General features: G+C 57.2%; 3 protein-coding genes and 1 non-coding gene across 17 annotated transcripts in view; 3 read left to right on the plus strand and 1 right to left on the minus strand.

Moving 5' to 3' along the window:
• The window catches only part of OSBPL2 (oxysterol binding protein like 2), a 42700-nt gene extending 40175 nt beyond the window's left edge, over positions 1 to 2525 (plus strand). For all 9 annotated transcript variants that reach the window (XM_036323580.1, XM_036323575.1, XM_036323581.1 and 6 more), the window contains one exon: positions 1146 to 2525. In XM_036323580.1, coding sequence (XP_036179473.1) covers positions 1146 to 1248 — 103 coding nt within the window. In that variant the 3' untranslated portion in view covers positions 1249 to 2525. The remainder of the gene's footprint in view (positions 1 to 1145) is intronic.
• A 5724-nt stretch (positions 2526 to 8249) lies between these two features.
• On the plus strand, positions 8250 to 14752 carry ADRM1 (adhesion regulating molecule 1). Of its 6 annotated transcripts, XM_036323608.1 has the most exons (10): positions 8260 to 8377; positions 9186 to 9399; positions 10253 to 10369; positions 11743 to 11866; positions 12378 to 12464; positions 12993 to 13074; positions 13528 to 13760; positions 13996 to 14153; positions 14271 to 14373; positions 14516 to 14752. In XM_036323608.1, exons 2-10 carry the CDS (start codon positions 9187 to 9189, stop codon positions 14620 to 14622), a joined length of 1224 nt encoding a protein of 407 aa, XP_036179501.1. In that variant the 5' UTR covers positions 8260 to 8377; position 9186; the 3' UTR covers positions 14623 to 14752. The 6 variants fall into 6 exon arrangements, with proteins under 6 accessions (XP_036179497.1, XP_036179501.1, XP_036179496.1 ...); XM_036323604.1 differs by having other exon boundaries at positions 8250 to 8343; positions 13996 to 14373; XM_036323603.1 differs by having other exon boundaries at positions 13996 to 14373.
• LOC118663931 lies at positions 13152 to 13358 on the plus strand. The gene has a single exon (XR_004970217.1). It is a non-coding gene; the product is annotated as a small nucleolar RNA U3 (small nucleolar RNA).
• Positions 14753 to 15037: 285 nt separating the features above from the next.
• LAMA5 (laminin subunit alpha 5) overlaps positions 15038 to 18591 on the minus strand; it is a 51492-nt gene continuing 47938 nt past the window's right edge. Inside the window, exons 68-80 of the mRNA XM_036323531.1 lie at positions 18400 to 18532; positions 18178 to 18321; positions 17865 to 17995; positions 17589 to 17765; positions 17362 to 17503; positions 17088 to 17233; positions 16824 to 17016; positions 16582 to 16752; positions 16313 to 16475; positions 16082 to 16215; positions 15908 to 16001; positions 15603 to 15722; positions 15038 to 15468 (exon numbers count right to left, since the gene is read on the minus strand). Of these exons, the coding sequence (XP_036179424.1) occupies positions 15305 to 15468; positions 15603 to 15722; positions 15908 to 16001; positions 16082 to 16215; positions 16313 to 16475; positions 16582 to 16752; positions 16824 to 17016; positions 17088 to 17233; positions 17362 to 17503; positions 17589 to 17765; positions 17865 to 17995; positions 18178 to 18321; positions 18400 to 18532 (1912 nt within the window). The 3' untranslated portion in view covers positions 15038 to 15304. The remainder of the gene's footprint in view (positions 15469 to 15602; positions 15723 to 15907; positions 16002 to 16081; positions 16216 to 16312; positions 16476 to 16581; positions 16753 to 16823; positions 17017 to 17087; positions 17234 to 17361; positions 17504 to 17588; positions 17766 to 17864; positions 17996 to 18177; positions 18322 to 18399; positions 18533 to 18591) is intronic.

Genomic DNA, 18591 nt, shown 5'->3' on the forward strand with positions numbered 1-18591 from the left:
GTGACCATGGGTGTGCACCATGTGAGTGGAATGCACATGCGTGTGTCTGCACAGGCCTTGACCCAGAGGGAGCTGTCCGGGAGGAGTATCTCAAATCAGTTGTCATTTGTTCTTTTATAGTCATAACTAGAGGCCCGATGCATGAAATTTGTGCAGGAGTAGGCCTTCCTTCCCCCGGCTGCCAGCACCGGTTTCCCTCTGGCCGCAGGCAGCCCCGGCTTCGTCCGGAGGACATCCAGTCTAATTAGCATATTACATTTTTATTGTTATAGATGTGACAACAGTCCACTTAATAAGGACTTGATTAAGTACTGTAATGTTTAAACAAAATTTAAAGGTACATGTAAGCTACAATTTTAGTCTTAGAAAACTGGTGGTTCAGCGTTGTTGACCAGGATATTTTTGCCTGTCTTTTGTGTTCAGGGCCCAGTGAAGTCACCTGGTGACTTTTATGTGGCTGTCGTTTTTAAAACTAACTTTTGAAGGTTGGGCTTCCAATATAATTTATTATTATGCTCTTAGTAGTTTGATATGTGGAATTTGCTGTTCCAGAAAACAATAGTTTGAAAATAGCCAATGTTCCTTTGTTGTATTTTTTTTAATTGTGAAAATAACGACATTTTATCCTGGGAAGACAATTACTTCTACCTCGCGAGTCCTCTACACCCGCTCCCTCTCCCACCGCGCAGAGGTCAAGGGTGGGTGACCAAGGTGCTGGGATCCTGATGGGAGCTGGTGACAGTGACTGGATTGGCTCATAGACAAGCTAGAGGCCACTGTGACCCTCTCTGTCCTCAATCGCGCCCCTCCCAGTTAACAGACCATGCAGACCTGGCCAGCTCGAAAGGATGGAAACAGCACTGTGACTGTTCTCACCTGGGGGTGAGCGCCCCTTCTCTGGTGACGGCCCGGCCTGAGTGTTTTCTGTTTACTCCATAAGGTTTTTGTGAGGAAGTGAGGCTGACATTGGGGATGTGTGTAGGGTGAGTGTATGTGTGAAAGTGTGATGACAGCCCAAGTTGAAGTGGCTGCCTTTAGAGATGCATGTTGCTGGGTGATGGCTAATTAGAGGGTTCTCTGTCCTTCCTGAGAGGGCCGGCGACAGTGACTGCCCAGCCGCTCCCTGACCCTCTTCTGTGTTGCAGGTGGTTCCACCAGGGCAGGAATCCGCACACTGGGACCCCCGACTGGCTGTACTCAGGGGGCTACTTCGAGCGGGATTTCTCAGGCTGCCCGGACATCTACTGATGTGCCCTGGGACCCAGACCCCTGCCAGGCTGGACCCCGCCACGGGCTCCTCTGAGCTCTGGGTACGGCAGCACCAGCCTTTCTAAGGACCATGTTCACGGAGAAAGCGCCATCCCGGCTGAGGACTCAATCCTAATTAACTTTTGATTGCCAACCATTCATTACTGTTGCCGTCTCTTCATAAAGCTTCCCTTGGGATCATCATGTTTTCATTAAGATTTGAGAAGGAACATTCTTCAGCTCCTTTATGTGACGTGCCAGCTGGGGCATCTCAACTGGCAGCAGCCTGATGACCAATTAGAAACTAGCGGAAGGAACAGCAAGGAGGGGCCATGTTCCTCCTCAGAGTGCAGCGTTACGAGTGTCCAAAAGTAGTTTAAATTGGAACCAATAACAGAAAAGACAGATCTTGAAACTAACCCTGCAGTGAGCTCTCTGCGGCCAGGAACGCTGTCTGCGCCGGGAACAAAGTGAGTGTTTCAGAGCGTCGGATTAAATGACATGGGTCGCTGTCGGGTTCTGTGTTTTCTTGCCAACTTTCAATGATGTAAAGATAACTTTTATATATTTAAGTTAAAGCTGCTTGACTAGGATTTGCTGAAGAGCAAGACATGCATTAATCTCCAGCTGTATACGCAAAAGGAAGCATTGCCATGACAGGGGTCCAGAAACATGGCAAGTTGTTGACCAAGTCCCCAGACGGCTCCCAGCTTTGAAGGGAGCCCTGCCTCTGACCCTGTCTGCTCTTTTCACCAGGGCTGCACTGTCACTGCAGGCCAAACCATGTCACAAAACAAGTCATTCATTAGAACATTTGGTCTGTAACCACAGCACTGTGTCCTTGTTTTCCCAGCATGCGTGTTTGAAACACAGGATACAGGAGGCCACACCTGGTGTGCACTGGGGGGTCAGAGCAGAGGCTACTTACAGGTGAATTAGGGTTATTGTACAGAACACAGGTGTGCATCCATCTCTGCACATGTCCTGATCAGGTGACTGTTTTCTTTCTGTAGAAATATCAACACGTAGATCATGGTACCACTCTCTGAATGGAAGACAATCTGCTGCATGCGGGCGCACACACACAAACTCACACGTGTGCACACATGCATGTGTGTACATGCGTGCTCTCACATGCATACCCACATGTGTGCACATGTACACACGCACACATGCACACACAGTTGTATGGAGTGGTGGGTTCCCTCTGAGAGGGTGTCACTGTTGTGTGTCCAGGCTTCAGAATCACATTTGTAATTAAAACTTTTGAAAGCGAAGACTTGCTCTGAAGACTTGATTTTGTAGCTTTGCAACTGGAAGCCCCGTGTTGTAACAGTCCTGGGTGCAGCCATGTGCCCACTGACCCAGTGCCTGTTTTCCCCAGAGCCCCGGGGAGTTGGCTGTGCAGACAGCCCAACCTTGATGAGCGTGTCTTGTGTAAAGTGTAGATAATGTGAAGGGACCCACCAGTGCCAGGGGGCTAATAGGGAGCCTAGTGTTGGGGCTGGATGGTCGCATCCGGGTTACTGAGCTGGTGCAGTTCTGTCCCAGGAGAGGTGCTGCCTTCCCAGGGGGGATCAAGGTCAGGGTGTCACCAGGACCTCGGGCTTCTTACAGGGTGTGGCCTGCTCCTGAGACGGTCTTGGAGAAGCAGGGCTGGTCCCACACGGCATCACAGCACTTTGCCACATGGGGCTGCTTGTCTCCGTGTCGCTTCTCTGGGGAAGTGCCGTGCGAGACTGAGCCGGCACAGCCCTTCTCATGGAACGGAAGAGGCCCCAGCAGGGCCCCATGGTTGTCCTGGCCCCGTCTCTCTCTCAAACTGTCCCCAAGGCTCATGCTGTTGTGCTTGAGGATGGGCCACATACCACCTGGCCCAACTCCGGCCGCTCTGGAGATGGGCCAAGGGCAGCCTGACGGGCTTGGAGCTGTCCAGGAGACATGCTGAGGATCAGAGGACAGCCGCCTGCGTGCTGGGTCCTTGTTGGGTCACGAGATCAGGACCTGGGACAGGATGAGAGAAATGCTGCGGGTGCTTCCCCACGAGCCTGCCACCTCCGGGCAGCCTGGTGAAACGCTTCCTCTCAGGACACCACCTCTGGGAAACGTGCTCCTAGTGGAGGTGGTGGCTCACAAACCTCACAGGTCCCACATGTGTGTGAGGAACAATGAGGTAATGACGTGGTTAAAAATGCTAATAAGATCCAAAATGCAGAAGTACTGGCAGCCTTATCCTGAGGGGTGGGGTGGCGAAGAGCTGTGTCCTGCGCAGGAAGCTGGGCCCCGAGGAGAGTGGACTCAATAATTCCTACTAGTTCTGGTTGCTCTGGCCCAACACTGGGACTTAGAAGCATCTTTCCAGGGGCCTTGCTGTGTCCAGTGGTGCAAAGGTTGGGTTCCTGGGTGAGAGAGCAAGTAACCAGGCCTGGGCACGTCCCCTGGCGGCTCCCTGTGTGTGTAACCCCTCCCCTCACTGTCTCCTCCGTCCAAGCGAGGAGCATCCTGCAAAATGAAGACAGCATTTCAGTGTCTCTTGGGATCAGTTTACGCGATGATCAGCCCCTCACTGGATACACGGCTCCTTCCCATTTGAGAACCAAACTGTCCTGGGTCGAAGGTTTAGGAAGGGGCTGCTTGGTCCCGGCAGGGTGACAACATACAGATACGGGTCCTTCATCCCTCTTGGTGCCTGTGCTGGGCTGGTCTCCACTGCTCCCCTGGCACTGCAGCACACCAGCACACTGGTGACGGGCTCATTTTACAACCAACTGCTTGTAGAGTTTTTGGAGGACTGGTACTGACCCGTAAAGATCCAAGTTAAACCCTAGCTGTGGATAAAAAGGTCCTTTAAAAATAGTTGTTGCTGACATTTTTGCACCGAGCAGTTTTCACTGTCTCAGCTCCTCTGGCCCCTTGGAAAGGGCTGCAGACGAGCCCTTGTGCCGCGTGTCAGGTTGGGACTATGCGTTCTGTAGGGTTGGCCCAGCGAGTGGACTGCTTCAGAAGACTGCTGGTCACTGGAGAAGGGCGCCAGGGACGCTGTGGCATCCCTGGGAGGGCGCACGTAGTGGGTGGGGGTCTGGGTCTTTGCGTGTCGGGAGCTCTGGTTTAGTCTCTCCTCTCCAGGCATTGGAGACCGTGAAGCAACTAAATGCCCAGAGTACTTTTACTTTGACTCGAAGGTCCCCACCGTCTGACCGCTGTCCTAGCTGCCCAGCATCTGTGTGCTTCCCGGGAGGTTGAGCTGAGTGGGGACACTCATGCTAACAGCCAAGATGGCTCTGGGCAGAGGGACAGACAGTCACAGGTGTGAGTGCCCTCAGAACGCTCAGGTTCACAGGTCTGGGCCGCTGCCACGAGCACCACATCTGATGATGGGGCCACAGAGCACCCAGCCCTGTGGAGCCCAAGCCTGGTGTCACAGTGCTAACTCCCCACAGTACAACCCAGGCCACAGGGAAAGGAGGTACAGGAAGGTGGGTGTGCCCCACCTTTCACAGCAGGTAAGTGGAGGAAGTGGCTTCAAGCCCTACAATGAAACCGTGTGTGCAGTTGACAGTCACACTGTCTTGTAACCACCACTGTGTCAACATATATAGTCAAGTGACAGGCGTCAAGACCACTCAAGGGGAAAGGTGCAGGGAGCACATGGTGCTGGGAAAACAGGACATCCCCTTGCAAAAGAATGGACTCTTACCTCACATCATATACAGAATGAGCTCAAAATGGATCGAGGCCCTAAATATAAGAGCAAACCCTGTAAAACTCTCAGAAGAAGACTAGGGCACAAACTTTATGACACCAGACTGGCAATGACTTGGCTATGTCACCAAGGCCTGGATGATAAAAGAAAAAATGGACCAATTGGACTTCATGAAAATCTAAAAAATGTTGTGCATCAGACACTATCACTAGAGTATAAAGGCAATTGACAAAATAGGGTGGAATATTTGTAAATCATACATCTAAATATATAGAGAACTCTTTAAAACTCAACAACAATCCCCCCACCCCCAACCTGATTCAAAAATGGGCAAAGGACTTAAATAGACAAATGGTCAGTAACCCATGAAAAGATGCTCAACATCACTAAACATCAGGGAAATGAACATCAAAGCTACAGAGAGATGCCACCTCACACCTATTAGGATGGCTCCTGCCAGAAAAACAACAGGTGTTGGTGAGGATGCGGCAAAACAGGTGCACTCTTGGCAGGAATGTAAAATGGGGCAGCCACTATGGAAAACAGTCTGGTGGTCCCTCAAAAAATTAAAATGGAATTACCATATGGTTCAGCAACATCACTTCTAGATAGACACCTAAAAGAGTTGAAAGCAGGGTCTTGGACCCACTGTTTGGGAGAACATATTTGGCAATGATGCATCTGATAAAGGGTTAATATCCAGAATATATAAGGAACTCATACAACATAACAAAAGGAAGACAACCCAATTAAAAAATGGGCAAAGGACCTAAATAGACACTTCTCTAATGTGAATATATAGGTGGCTGAGAGATATGAAAAAATGCTCAAAGTCACTGATCATTGGAGAGATGCAAATTAAAACAACAACGAGGTATCGCCTCACACCTGTCAGAATGGCTGCCATCAACAAATCAACAAATGACATGAGCTAGAGAGGGTGTGGAGAAAAGGGAACCCTCCTGCACTGCTGGTGGGAATGCAGACTGGTGCAGCCACTATGGAAAACAGTATGGAGTTTCCTCAAAAAATTAAATATGGAACTGCCATTTGACCCAGTGATCCCACTTCTGGGAATACATCCTAAGAAACCCGAAACACCAATCAGAAAGGATGTATGCACCCCTATGTTCATAGCAGCACAATTTACAATAGCTAAGATGTGGAAACAGCCCAAGTGCCCATCAGTAGATGAGTGGATAAAAAAGCTGTGGTACAGTTATACCATGGAACACTATGCAGCTGTAAAAAATAAGAATGTCTTACCCTTTGAGGCAGCATGGAGGGACCTGAGAGTATCATGCTGAGTGAAATAAGTCAGTCAGAGAAAGACAAGTGTCCCATGATCTCACTCCTGTGGAATCTAAGTAACAAAATAAGCTGATGAACAGAGTGGATCCAGAGACATGGAAGCATGGAACAGAGTGCGGAATCTCAGAGGGAAGGTGGGGGAGGGATAGTGGAAGGGAGGTAATCCCCAAAGACCTTGTGTGCGAATATGCATGGCCCATGGACGCAAACAGTGGGGTGGTGAGGGTCTTGGGCCGGGGTGGGCTGGAGGGGGTCGATGGGGGGAAAAGGGGACATATGTAATACTTTCAACAATAAAGATGCAAAAGAAAAAAGAAAGCAGGGTCTTGGAGAGATATGCACAGTCGTGTCCCCAGCATTATTCACAGTAGCTGAAATGTGGATCCCATCGATGGATGGAAATGGATGAGCAAAGAGTTACTCAGCTGTAGAAAGGAAACCCTGACACCTGCTACAGCGTGGATTGGCTGAGGACACTGCTCAGTGACATAAACCAGCCACTAAGCAGTGGTTCTCAACCTTCTGGCCCTTTAAATACAGTTCCTCATGTTGTGACCCAACCATAAAATTATTTTCGTTGCTACTTCATAACTGTAATGTTGCTACTGTTATGAATCGTCATGTAAATATCTGATATGCAGGATGGTCTTAGGCGACCCCTGTGAAAGGGTCGTTCGACCGCCAAAGGGGTCGCGACACACAGGCTGAGAACCGCTGCACTAGATAAACACTGCATGTGGGTTTTATCGACGAGTATTTACCATACTAGACATTTAAATGAAATAAAAGTATTAACTAGTTAAAAATAACAAGCCCATTACTTATGAACATAAATTATATTTTCAATGAAAAACAGCTATATTTTCTAAAACAGTTTGTGACTAGCCCGGGGATAGTGGAACAGAAGTTGTGGTGCTGCAGGAGTCCCGGGAATGGGCATCTTAAAAACAACAGTGAGCCCTGGCCGGTTTGGCTCAGTGGATGGAGCCTCGGCCTGGGGACTGAAGGGTCCTGGGTTCAATTCTGGGCAAGGGCACATGCTCAGGTTGTGGGCTCAAACCCCAGTGGGGAGCGTGCAGGAGGCAGCCATTCCATGATTCTCTCTCATCATTGATGTTTCTCTCTCCCCCTCTCCCTTCCTCTCTGAAATAAAATAAAATTAAAAAACCACAACAGTGACTGAGAACACCTTCACCTTTATGCTTTTCATAAAAAGGCTCAGAACACAGTTGATGTTCACAAAGCAGCGGGAGGAGGCCCGGGCAGGACGGCCTCTCCTCTGGGGCCGAGGCGGCTCGGGTGGAGCACAGGGCTCCGGGCGGAACAGGTGCCGGGCCGTGCAGGCGGCCTCCGCTCCTGGGAGGGTCTGTCCGCCTCAAGTCCGTTCTGACCTGCACAGGAGCCTCCGACCCTCCCGGCGCAGGTGGGAAGGGGGGCCGCATGTTAGCACCCTTACAGGGTGGGGTCTAGGGGACCCTGGGAGAAAGGGGGAGACCACCTGTCAGCACTGTTATCGGTGGGCGTGGGGCACCGCGGGCGGGACCACGCGCCCCATGAGTTCCAGGTCCCACGGGCAATGCGGGCCACAAACCGAGTCCGGGGCTGCGGTTCAGTGATTCCCCGGAAGACCCGAAGCCAGCCCCGCGTCCTAAGATACCCGATCCCCTGAGCCGGTGACGGCTTCCTCTACGTTTTGGCGCCCCGCCCCGACAGTGACCCTGAGAGACGCCGCCTCGCCAGGGGCCGTCCCGGAGTCCATCTCCCCCTGCCCGGCCCGCGCCCGCCCCGCCGTTCCCAGCGTTGCCGCCAGGGGCCGCCGCCGCACCCCTATGACACAGCAACAATAGGGGCCTCTCTGGCCCGCGCGCCGCCGGCCCGCGCTTCCGCCGGAAGGGAGCCGCCGGCGTGGGGGCGGGCCGCGGCGGGGTGATGGACGGCCGCCCTTGCCAATCGCTCGCGGGCCAGTGCCGGCCCGGCCTCTGACAAGGTCCAATCGGCGGAGAGAGCGGCGGGTAGGCGGGGCGAGCGGAAGCTTCCGGCGGGGCCCGGCAGGCGCCGAGGAGGAAGAGCGATCACGCACGGTACATCTCTCAGCCTAGTCTCCGCGTTGGCCAGGTTGAGTGGGGCGACCCGGGGCGGAGACGGCTACCGGGAAGGCTGGGGGCGGGGCCTGCGCCTCCGGGAGACCCCCCAAGCTGGGCGCCGGGTCCGCGGAGGCCAGAGGGGCGGGGGGGGGGGTTCGAGGTAGAGGGGCCCGGGGGCTGAGAGAGCCGGGGGCCTGGGAGCCGAGGTCCGTGAGCAGTCCGGCGCTCTCGAGGGTTGGGGGGCCCCAGGGCCCGTGCACGGGGCGAGGACTTTTGGGGTCGGGGACCGAGGCGTGGACTCTCGGGCCAGCCTGGGGCCCCGCCCTGCTGCGAGCCGCCCCGGCCCCTCCGCCCAGCGCGGAGCCGAGGGCGTCGGGCTGCCAGGTGTGCGGGGTGGGGCGGGCCGTGCACCCCGCAGACTCCCGTGTTTGCAGGGAGCACACCTGCAGCTCCGCGGGCCTGTCCGACAGCGATCCGGCGTTAGGCAAAGCCTTGCGTCCCATCTGATGTTAGCGTGTCCCCGTCCAAGTTTTTAAATTCTTGGGGGCGGGGGTCCCAGTAAGGAACAAGTTTGCAAGTACAGAAAGTGGCCGCGCAGCGAGCGCCGAGCGTGCCGAGAGTAATTTCTTCTTTGAGAAACGTGAGACGTGGGTGTTGGCTCCATTGCTCAGGTGCCCGCAGGCTCCGAGCCTGCCCCCCCCCCCCCGCCGTGTTTTGAGCGGGTTCTGGCAGCTTTGGGGTGCTCCCTGGCGCCCAGCGTACCGGAGGGTTGGCGAGGGCGCGTTCACCGGGTCGGCGCCGACCAGCACTTGAGTGGTGACTGCTGGCCCCTCTTTCAGGATGGCGACTTCAGGCGCGCTGTTTCCAAGCCTGGTGCCAGGCTCCCGTGGGTCCTCCAACAAGTATTTGGTGGAGTTTCGGGCAGGAAAAATGTCGTTAAAAGGAACAACTGTCACCCCAGACAAAAGAAAAGGGCTCGTGTACATTCAGCAGACGGATGACTCCCTCATTCACTTCTGCTGGAAAGACAGGACGTCTGGGAACGTGGAAGACGTGAGTCTCTGCCCTCTGGGCGGCCACTGGCGGTGGCAGCATCACCGTGAGGCCGTGGGTGGGTGTGTGGCATTGCTGCTTGGCTGCCCCATGAGCTGTTTTGATTTGCTTATCGGTCTTCCCAGTCCCACTGATGACATGGTTTCTCCCGTCACTGTGTCACTGTATATGTTTTATTTACTTACTACATTTTTATGGATTTCAGAGGGGGAGAGAGAGAGAGAGAGGGAGGAATGATGAGAGAATCATGGATCGACTGCCTCCTGCACACCCCACACTGGGGATCGAGCCCTCAACCCAGGCGTGTGCTCTGACCAGGAATCAAACTGTCACCTCCAGGTTCATAGGTCGATGCTCAACCACTGAGCCACACCAGCCGGGCGTCACTCTATATACTTTGAACTTTGAAGATTAGGTACTAGAATGGGTGAAGCCATGTAAAAATCCTGACCTTTACTCCAGCCCACCAGACAGCTCCCTCCAGTGGTCATTCTACCTAGTGTTCTTTGTCCTTCAGACTAAATTGTTCTGTGTTAGGTTCAAGGGCAGGTCAGAGTTGGCTTTTTGACTCATCTGGGAATGTTCCCACAATGTTTCTATTAAAAAATCCTTCACAAGCCTGCGTTCCCTGTTCAGCACCAGGCCTGTGCCTGGCCCGGAAGCCCTTCTCCTTGCTGGGTGCCTCTGCCCCTGGCTTAGCCGCCCTGAGAGGCCCTGCTGGTGAGGAGGGTGATCTGGGCCCTGTGCCCTCCTCCCCACCCTCCACGCTGAGACACAGCCCAGCATGTGTTCCTGGGAGGCTCAGGGGCTCGATGTGTCACGGGACCATGACTCTCCCCTCCTGTGGCTGCAGGATTTGATCATCTTCCCTGACGACTGTGAGTTCAAGCGCGTGCCGCAGTGCCCCAGCGGGAGGGTCTACGTGCTCAAGTTCAAGGCAGGGTCCAAACGGCTCTTCTTCTGGATGCAGGTGTGTAGGTTTTGTTTGTATGTTTTTTTCCTCCTCGTCTTAGAGCTAGGTTAGAAACCTGCTTGCCAGATGGTAGAATTGGCTTCCACAGCCAGCTGGGGCTGACCAGCTTGCTGCTGCGGAGCCTGGAGTCCCCTGTGTGGCCCTCAGTGCCTTTCAAGGGGTGGAATGCCTTGGCAGGCAGATGGGTGCTCCAGGCTAGACTCCATCTCAGGGCATTGATGGGCACTTGGCCTGTGGTTTGCTTGTCCCCAGTGCCCCCTCAAGGGTCACGAGGACCCCAGGGCAGAAGCCAGGATGACGGTGTATAGTCTCCAAAGCAGTGTTCTCTCCGAGCTCTCTGAGCCCTGCCGCTCCCCTAATGGAGCGCTCTGGAGTCTTGGGGTCAGCACACACGCGTGCCCCCACGGCTGTGGGCAGTCCTCCATCAGGTCAAGCGGTTGCCATGTCTTGGTTGCTTCTACTCCAGGCAGTGCCATAACAGTCGCCTTGTGCCGGTTACTGCGTGTGTGAGGATAATGTGTGTGCTGAAATGGAGGAATGGCTTGCTGGTATAGTGGACTCACGTGTGCAGTTTTGACAGGTGTCAACATGTTCCCCCCCAGAGTCTGGACGTGGAGAGCCGGTGGGAAAGGGTTTCCTCTTGGGGGGCCCAGCTGCTCACTTGCGCCGAAGTAGCGGGGACGTGGCCGGGACAGGGAGAGCATGCCTGGGCGTGCAGCCTGGCTCCAGTCCAACTTCATTTGCAGACTCAGGTGGGGCTGAGGTTTGCAGCCGCTGGGGCAGAGCTTGTTTCTCCAGTTTTGCCAAGAAATCTTGTCAGAGGTTCGCCTCACACAAGCTGTTTACCAGTTCTGCTCATTTGACCTCTCTCCTCCTGCGCGCCTGTCACGTCCCTGTGTCCCCACACAAGCCCATGCTCGGTGACGGTGGACGGATCCATCTTGGGCGCTTCGTCTTGCAGTTCTGGGCACTGACAGGGTGGCATGCCCGATGACCCCCATCACACCCAGGGAGGGGCTCATTGTGGGGCCCTGTGGACCCCGAGGGGCCTGGGCCGGGTGTGGTGTGTGGGCAGTGCCGTGGTAGAGGTCATTGCATCGAGTGCATGTGTTGAAGGAAGGGCCTGGGACTGTCTATGGTCGCAGGAAGCCTCAGGCCTGCAGGACGGGACCTGCCCTGGCACGACTCGCGTTCTTAGCGCTTTTGTCTCTAACAGGCACGTCCGTCGTAGGGGACTACTGGGTCTTCTCCCTGGTGCCATGGGAACATGGACAGTGACTTCATCTGTCTGAGCCTAGGTCCCTCCTCTGTGAGTCTGGTCTGTGGTGGGCGGGCTGCTCAGCTGCGGCTGTTGTCCTGTCCTCCCACAGGAGCCTAAGACGGACCAGGACGAGGAGCATTGCCGGAAAGTCAACGAGTATCTGAACAACCCACCGATGCCTGGAGCACTGGGGGCGAGCGGGAGTGGAGGCCACGAGCTGTCTGCACTGGGCGGTAATGCTCCCCTCCCCCTGGCTGTGCTCAGAGGCCCCAGGAGGTATCAGGTGGCCCTCGATGATGCAGACCAGTTGTGGTTTTTTAAAACTGATTTGAGGGAGCGGGGGAAGGGGAGAGAAGCATCGCTTGCTGCTGCACTGGTGCGCTCACTGGTGGGTCCTCGCACGCGCCTTGACCAGGATCACACTCGCCATCTTGGCCTCGTGGGGTGGTGCTCTAGCCACTGAGTCCCTGGCCGTGGCCCAGACCAGCTGTTTTAAGTGCAAGTGAGGAATCCCAGGTAGAAACCCTTCCCAGGTCCCCACTCGCATCCTCAGGCGAGAACAGTGTCAGAGACTCACCCACCGACTCATTTCATGCAACTCTTGGAGGGGCAGTCCTGGGGGCTGTCGGGGGCCCTTCCTCGCCTGGAGGCGCCAGTGGTATGAGCCCTTCCGAGAGCACCTGCCCAGGGCGCTGCGGGGCGGGCGCAGGCGGGCCCTGAGCCTGAGCACCTTCTGTCTTCCAGGCGAGGGCGGCCTGCAGAGCCTGCTGGGGAACATGAGCCACAGCCAGCTCATGCAGCTCATCGGACCCGCCGGCCTCGGAGGACTGGGTAACGCCCTCTGGCCCCGGGGCCTTTGTTTTAATTCGGACAACCTTCAGCTTGTGGTTGCTTTTGCCTTGGAGTCCGTTTCCTTTAAGCTCCTAATTGGCTGAGTGTTGCCTTCTCTGGAGGAGGGCCTGTGAGCCTTCTGGTTTGAGCGGGAGCCGAGTGGGCAAGGCCTTCCAGGGCCCCCAGTGAGGACCCCGCTGTGCGGCTCAGGAGAGCCTGGCCGGCTGAGGAGGGGCCTGCTGCCACCTTCGGGGTTTGGGTGGGTGTGTGTCTCAGACAGCGAGGATGCACTTCTCTACTGGATTTGCGCTGCTATTACCTTGACCCCAAGCGTAACGAATGGAACAGGGGCATTGACTTAGGAATTGGCTTCCAGAACACTGATCTGAGCAGGCACCCGCTCACAGGGTCCACACCTCCCCCTGCTCGTCCCTTGACTTCCATGCGGGGCATTTCTGCTGCTTTGGTGGGTGAGGCAGGCGCTCCAGGTGAGTGGCGTCTGAGCGTGCGTCTCCTTGCTCCTCGTAGGTGGGCTGGGGGCCCTGACTGGGCCAGGCCTGGCCAGCTTACTGGGGAGTGGAGGGCCTCCGGCGAGCAGCTCCTCATCCAGGTGAGCCTTGCCCCTGCCCCTGCTGCACCCTTGAGTGCCACCAGGAGTGAGTGCCCTTCTTCAAGAGGACTGGGCACAAGACTGTGCTTTCAGAGTTCGCTCCTAGTTTGTTACTGGAGAAGTTTCTCTGAACGTGTAGAGCACCCGAAACCATGAGGAGGCGCAGCGTTCTCCTGAGCGTGAAGCCGCCTCTTGGCTTGCTTCTGCAGCTGCCATTAGCCACTGGGGATCGTTCTTCTCTTCCTGAGGGAAGAGTCAGAGGGAGAGAATGCTTTCTGAGTGGCTTTTGAAAAAAAAGAAGACTGGACCGAGGAGATGCCGGACAAAGTGGGCTTCTGGGAGGGTCCTTTCATAGCCCAGGCTCTTCCCGGTGCAGGGCCTTTGGGGCAGGACCAACGTGGTGAGGGTACCTATGTGGGCGCCTGGCAGCTCCACCTGCCCTGCTCTTCCCAGCTCCCGGAGCCAGTCAGCAGCGGTGACCCCGTCCTCCACCGCCTCTTCTGCCCGAGCCACCCCAGCCCCTTCTGCTCCAGCAGCTGCCTCGGTGACCAGCCCGAGCCCCACGCCCAATCCAGGTAATGGAGCCAGCACGGCAGCCAGCCCAACCCAGCCCATCCAGCTGAGCGACCTCCAGAGCATTCTAGCCACTATGAACGTGCCGGCCGGGCCAGGAGGCAGCCAGCAAGGTAACGCGCCTCGGTTCCAGGGGTGAAGGTGCCCGCTGCCCCTTGCCCACTGGCTTCCCCAGGCACAGCCGAGCGTGTCCCTGGGCCGAGCTGCCGTCCTACACATGGGCTGCCGTGGCTCCCTCATCTCCTCTCGTCACACCACACCCAGCAGAGCACAGCCTAGTTCGTCGCAGCCCTCCGAATGGGCACCTGGGCCGGCCTCAGCCCTCATGGCCGTGTGCTTGCGTCCTAGTTGACCTGGCCAGTGTCTTGACGCCCGAGATCATGGCACCTATCCTCGCCAATGCGGACGTCCAGGAACGCCTGCTACCCTACCTGCCCTCTGGGGAGTCACTGCCACAGACCGCAGAGGAGATCCAGAACACACTGACTTCCCCCCAGTTCCAGCAGGTAATGCCGCGGCCCAGCTGCCTGTCTTTACCTCGGCGCCCATCACCAAGAGTCCCTGGCCTGCTGCCCGTGGCCCCGCCCCGTGCTTGCTCAGAGACGTCTGGCTCTTCTTTGCAGGCCCTGGGCATGTTCAGTGCGGCCTTGGCCTCAGGGCAGCTGGGCCCCCTCATGTGCCAGTTTGGCCTGCCTGCAGAGGCCGTGGAGGCCGCCAACAAGGGTGGTAAGTATTGCTCCTCCGCCTGCTGCTATGGCAGGACTTGGGGTCCTGTGGTTAAAGGCACAAGCCTCCTTGTTTGCACAACATAGGGCTGGCTGTCCCCAAGGCCCAGGAAGTTGGCCTCAGGCTTTTCAATGCGTTGTAGATGTGGAAGCTTTTGCCAAAGCGATGCAGAACAGTGCCAGACCGGAGCAGAAGGAGGGCGATGGGAAGGACAAGAAGGACGAAGAGGAGGACATGAGCTTGGATTAAGTTATTTGCTGTCTTTTACGGGCAGGGCTCCTGGCTGTGTGGGCGAGCAGTGTGTTTGTGGGCCGTCGCACACCCTCACACCTCTGTTCTAACTTGCTAATAAATAAAACTTTTTTCTTTTATCTGCCAACTCTGGTGTTTCTGTGCCCCGTCCCCTGTGACAAGCTGTCCCTTGGTCTGCAGTGTTTGGTATTGTGACTTTGAGGTGAAAGGCCTGGGGAGGTGGGCCATGAGAGCCCCCACCACCAGGCTCTCCCCGCCTGTCCTGTGCTGTCCCTCTTTCTACATTTAAAAGTCAACACTCATAGGGCATGTGCGGGGGTGGGAACAATGGGGAGAAGTCAGTGGGGGAAGGAGACATGTCATACTTTAAACAATAAAGAATGAAAACAGGTGTTAAAAAAAAGACACTCAGTTACATAAGCTCCTTTTTAATTTTTGTTTCAAGAGAAGGGACCAGTGATTTACAGACTTCTCATTTAAATGGGTGGAAGGAAAATCTCACAATTATAAAATACAAAAAAACCCATTTTATTGTAAAGTTTCATTTAAAAAGTCAGACATAACTTAAACCATTTCCTGTAGACTCAAGTCTAGGTAAGTTTATACAAACTTCATCTAGGATACTGGCGGAAGGTGGTGGTGTCAGCAAGCTATTAGGACAGCAGGCGCCCTGAAGGCCCTATGTGGCCGGGCAGCCACTGGCCCCCACCGCGCCCTGGACACCCGCAGAGCGTTGCAAGGTGACAAAGGCCTGGTTCACCATCAGATTCCTCATGCAGCCTTGGTAGAATGGAGGCCAAGGGTGTGTGGGGGTGGGGTGCCCAGCCTGTGTGTCCGAGGGTCCTGGGATGCAGGAGAAGAGGAAGGGAGACAGGTTGGAGCAGAGATTCCCACCGTGGAGGGTGGAGTGAGAGCAGGTGACCCCAGTGCCTGGTCCCCGAGGGGCAGCTCCCCACCTGGGCTGAGGTCACACTCACCGGGCAGGCCCCCCAAGTGCAGAGGCACTGGGGCGCTATCTGAGGCCTGCAGCATGGGACCCAGGGTCTGGTTGCTCTGGGAGTCCACCTCCAGCCGGAGGGCGGTCCTGCTCTTGGTCACTGTGGGGCACAGGCTCCTTGTGGCTGGACTGGGAGGGCGTCTCGGCAGCCGCAGAGGGAGAGGGCCCACCGGGGTTTGGCCTCTGCAGCTTCGTCCTCCCGAGTCCCTCCCAGGCTCTGCTCTGCAGAAGCAGGGCTGCGGGGTGTCAGGAGTATCTGGTCATGGGACAGGGGGCCCAGCTCACCTGCCAGTTGGTGCCACTGCCCGTCACACAGCTCCTTGGAGAGTGTCACCGATGTGGAGAACTTGCCGGCACCATCGTCTGCCCACAGCAGGACCTGGGTGGGGGCTGGGCATCAGGAGGGCCCTGCCAACCCCAATCCTGCCCTTTGGCCATGAACCCCCCACCCCGACTTACCTGCTTCTCCAGCACCTGCAGCTCTAGGTAGGGGGGCACCTGGAACTGGCCCAGGTGGAAGATGAGGCCTGCGGCTGTCTGGGGCCGCACCTCCAGCCTCAGGCTCACGTCAGGAAGGGTGGTTCCCAGGGTGTCTGCGGGGAGGGCCTGTGAGGGGACGAGGGCCTGGCCATGGCTCCCTCAACCCCACAGCCCAGGGCACATGCAGGGAGTGGGGGACAGCAGACAGACCTAGAGTGATGGCTCCCCTACTGCCAGCAAAGAACAGACCCATCTCCAGGGGTTCTGACAAGCAGGGTGTGACCCCCACCATTCGGTTGGGGGTACTCAGGGCCTGCCCGTCCACCATCAGTCTCCTCACACAACCGCTGAACCAGGAGCTGCTGATAAACATCTGTGGGGGCACAGGTGGGTGGACATGGGGTCAGGTTCAGGGGGTGCTGAGGAGGGTGGGCTGGGCTGGGACCGGGCAGGGAATGCGGGGGAGAGGCAGTTCTCACTGGGAGCTTGGGGCCGTGGACAGGAAGACCCCCCACAAAGAGCGTGTAGGGCTGGGGGCCTTCTGCCCCCTGATACTGCTGGCCAGGCTCCTGGCCAGGCTGCTCCTGGCTCTGAGTCCAGACTCCGTCCACCTGTAGCTGGATCCGAGTCCTCTCCCATCGCACAGACACCTGGGGGGGGGAGGCACATCAGGCGGGAGCCCCCAGGGCCCTGCCCACATCCCTTCTCTTCAGTCCCTCACCTTGTGCCACCGGTCAGCTTTTGAACGCTGGTGACTCAGGACGCGGAGCTCGGGCCCTGGGCCTTGTGTCTGAGCCACAAAGTATCTGTGGCTCAGGAAGAGCGCCAGGGAGGGGCTGCCCGCCGCCAGGGGCACAGCGAGGAGCAGGAGTCCTCTTCGGGTGCGAGGGCGGACCACCATGGAGAAGTGGGACCTGGAAGCCAGCAGCCAGGCGGGTGTCAGCCTGGGCAGCCCTCACCCCGCCCCCACCTGGCCTGGTCTTACCAGTTCTCAAAGGGTGCCAGGACGGCTGTGAACTCCAGGTAACTGGACAGGGGACCTCCAAACTGGTAGGTGCCGTGGACGGTCCCAAGGGGCCGAGGAGGCGTGCAGGCAGAGTCCTGGGCGGGCTGCCGGGTGTGCCGGGAGACCTGTGGGGTCAGATGGGGATGCAGGGGTGCTGAAGGGCCATCTTCTGCCCACCCCCAGCTCCACCTGCCTCCTGCCCTTTAACCTCACCCCCTGCCCTTGTCTCTCCCCCAACGCCTGTGGTGCCCACCTTCTGAGCCACTGTGGCCTGTAGTCCTCGAGGTGCCTGCACTGGTGTTTGGGTGCCAGGGGCTGCTGGGGCACACCCTGAGCTCACGTTGATACCGCCCATGTTCTGCTGCAGGTCGAGCACACGCTGGGGCCCCATGAGCCTGTGAGGACAGCAAGGGCAGTCAGCAGCTGGAGGCACCTGAGCAGGTGGGGTCAGCACAGCCCCCCTGACACCGCTCAGCGCACCGTTGCACAAACACGTTGGTGATGCAGCCGCTGAAGTTACGGATGGTGTTGGACGCCCCCAAGCCTCCCAGGAGGAGCCGATGGGGCCCCTCAGGCTGTGGCTGTGGCTGGGGCCTGGGGGGCGGCCCCTGGTGGGGCTTCATCTGCTGAAGCTGGTCGTCCACGTAGAGCCAGACCCTGTGAGCAGAGCAGTGTTTCGCCACCCTGTCCGCACACCTGCAGCAGCTGCACCCAAGACCCCGGCTCCGCTGCCACCCCACCTTGTCCCCGGCTCACCCTGTGGTGTTGCTATAGAAAGCGACGTAATGGGGGAAACCATCGGCAAAGCCCCCTGGCGTCTTCACCTCGGTCGTCACAAACCGAAGGTTCACGTGGCCCTGCTGCAGTGACACCTCACATGGCCCAACCTGGGGACAGTGGTCAGGTCAGCGGACCAGGCCAGGGGCCCAGACTTCCTCCAGCCACGTGGGCCCCACACTCTGCTGCAGTTAGTTTCAGGGAGGGCTGGGCAGAGGTGAGACTCGGGGAGGGAGGGCTAGGTCAGGCTTGGGGAGCAGCAGGCGGTCAGACCAAGACTGGGTGGACACACCGGAGATGCTCTGTGGTACAGCAGACCGCTGTCCTGGGTGCTGCGGAAGCCGAAGCCGGAGTAGACGCTGCTGGTGAGGGGGGCCACCTCTGGGAGCTCCAGGGGCAGGAAGCCATGGCCATGGAACGTCATGGCCCGTCCCACCTACAGGGAGCGGACTGTGAGGGCCCCAGCAAGCCTGCTGGAGAGGGGGCTGCTGGCTGGAGCGGGTGGGGGGCTCACCAGCAAGTCCGCGGTGCAGCCGGCACTGATGCCCGTGGTGTTCAGCCGCTTGAGATCCACATACTTGCCCAGAGCTTTGATGCCCTTGATGCAGCCACGCACGGAGCCTCCGGATGGGAAGAGCTGGCGCAGGCTGTCGGGCAAGCAAGTATTGGGGCACTGGTCTTGGGGAGGGAAGGGGGGCTGGGCGTG

This window comes from Myotis myotis, unplaced genomic scaffold, assembly GCF_014108235.1.
Source record: "Myotis myotis isolate mMyoMyo1 unplaced genomic scaffold, mMyoMyo1.p scaffold_m19_p_9, whole genome shotgun sequence".
In the NCBI taxonomy this organism is placed as follows: domain Eukaryota; kingdom Metazoa; phylum Chordata; class Mammalia; order Chiroptera; family Vespertilionidae; genus Myotis; species Myotis myotis.

What these genes read in the sequence shown, in the direction of transcription:
- ADRM1 (XM_036323604.1), top strand. Translation starts at nt 9,187, where the DNA reads ATGGCGACTTCAGGCGCGCTGTTTCCAAGCCTGGTGCCAGGCTCCCGT. An exon ending in CGCCGGCCTCGGAGGACTGG is followed by an intron (nt 12,465 to 12,992) that starts GTAACGCCCTCT and finishes TGCTCCTCGTAG; the next exon opens with GTGGGCTGGGGGCCCTGACT. An exon ending in GCCAGGAGGCAGCCAGCAAG is followed by an intron (nt 13,761 to 13,995) that starts GTAACGCGCCTC and finishes CTTGCGTCCTAG; the next exon opens with TTGACCTGGCCAGTGTCTTG.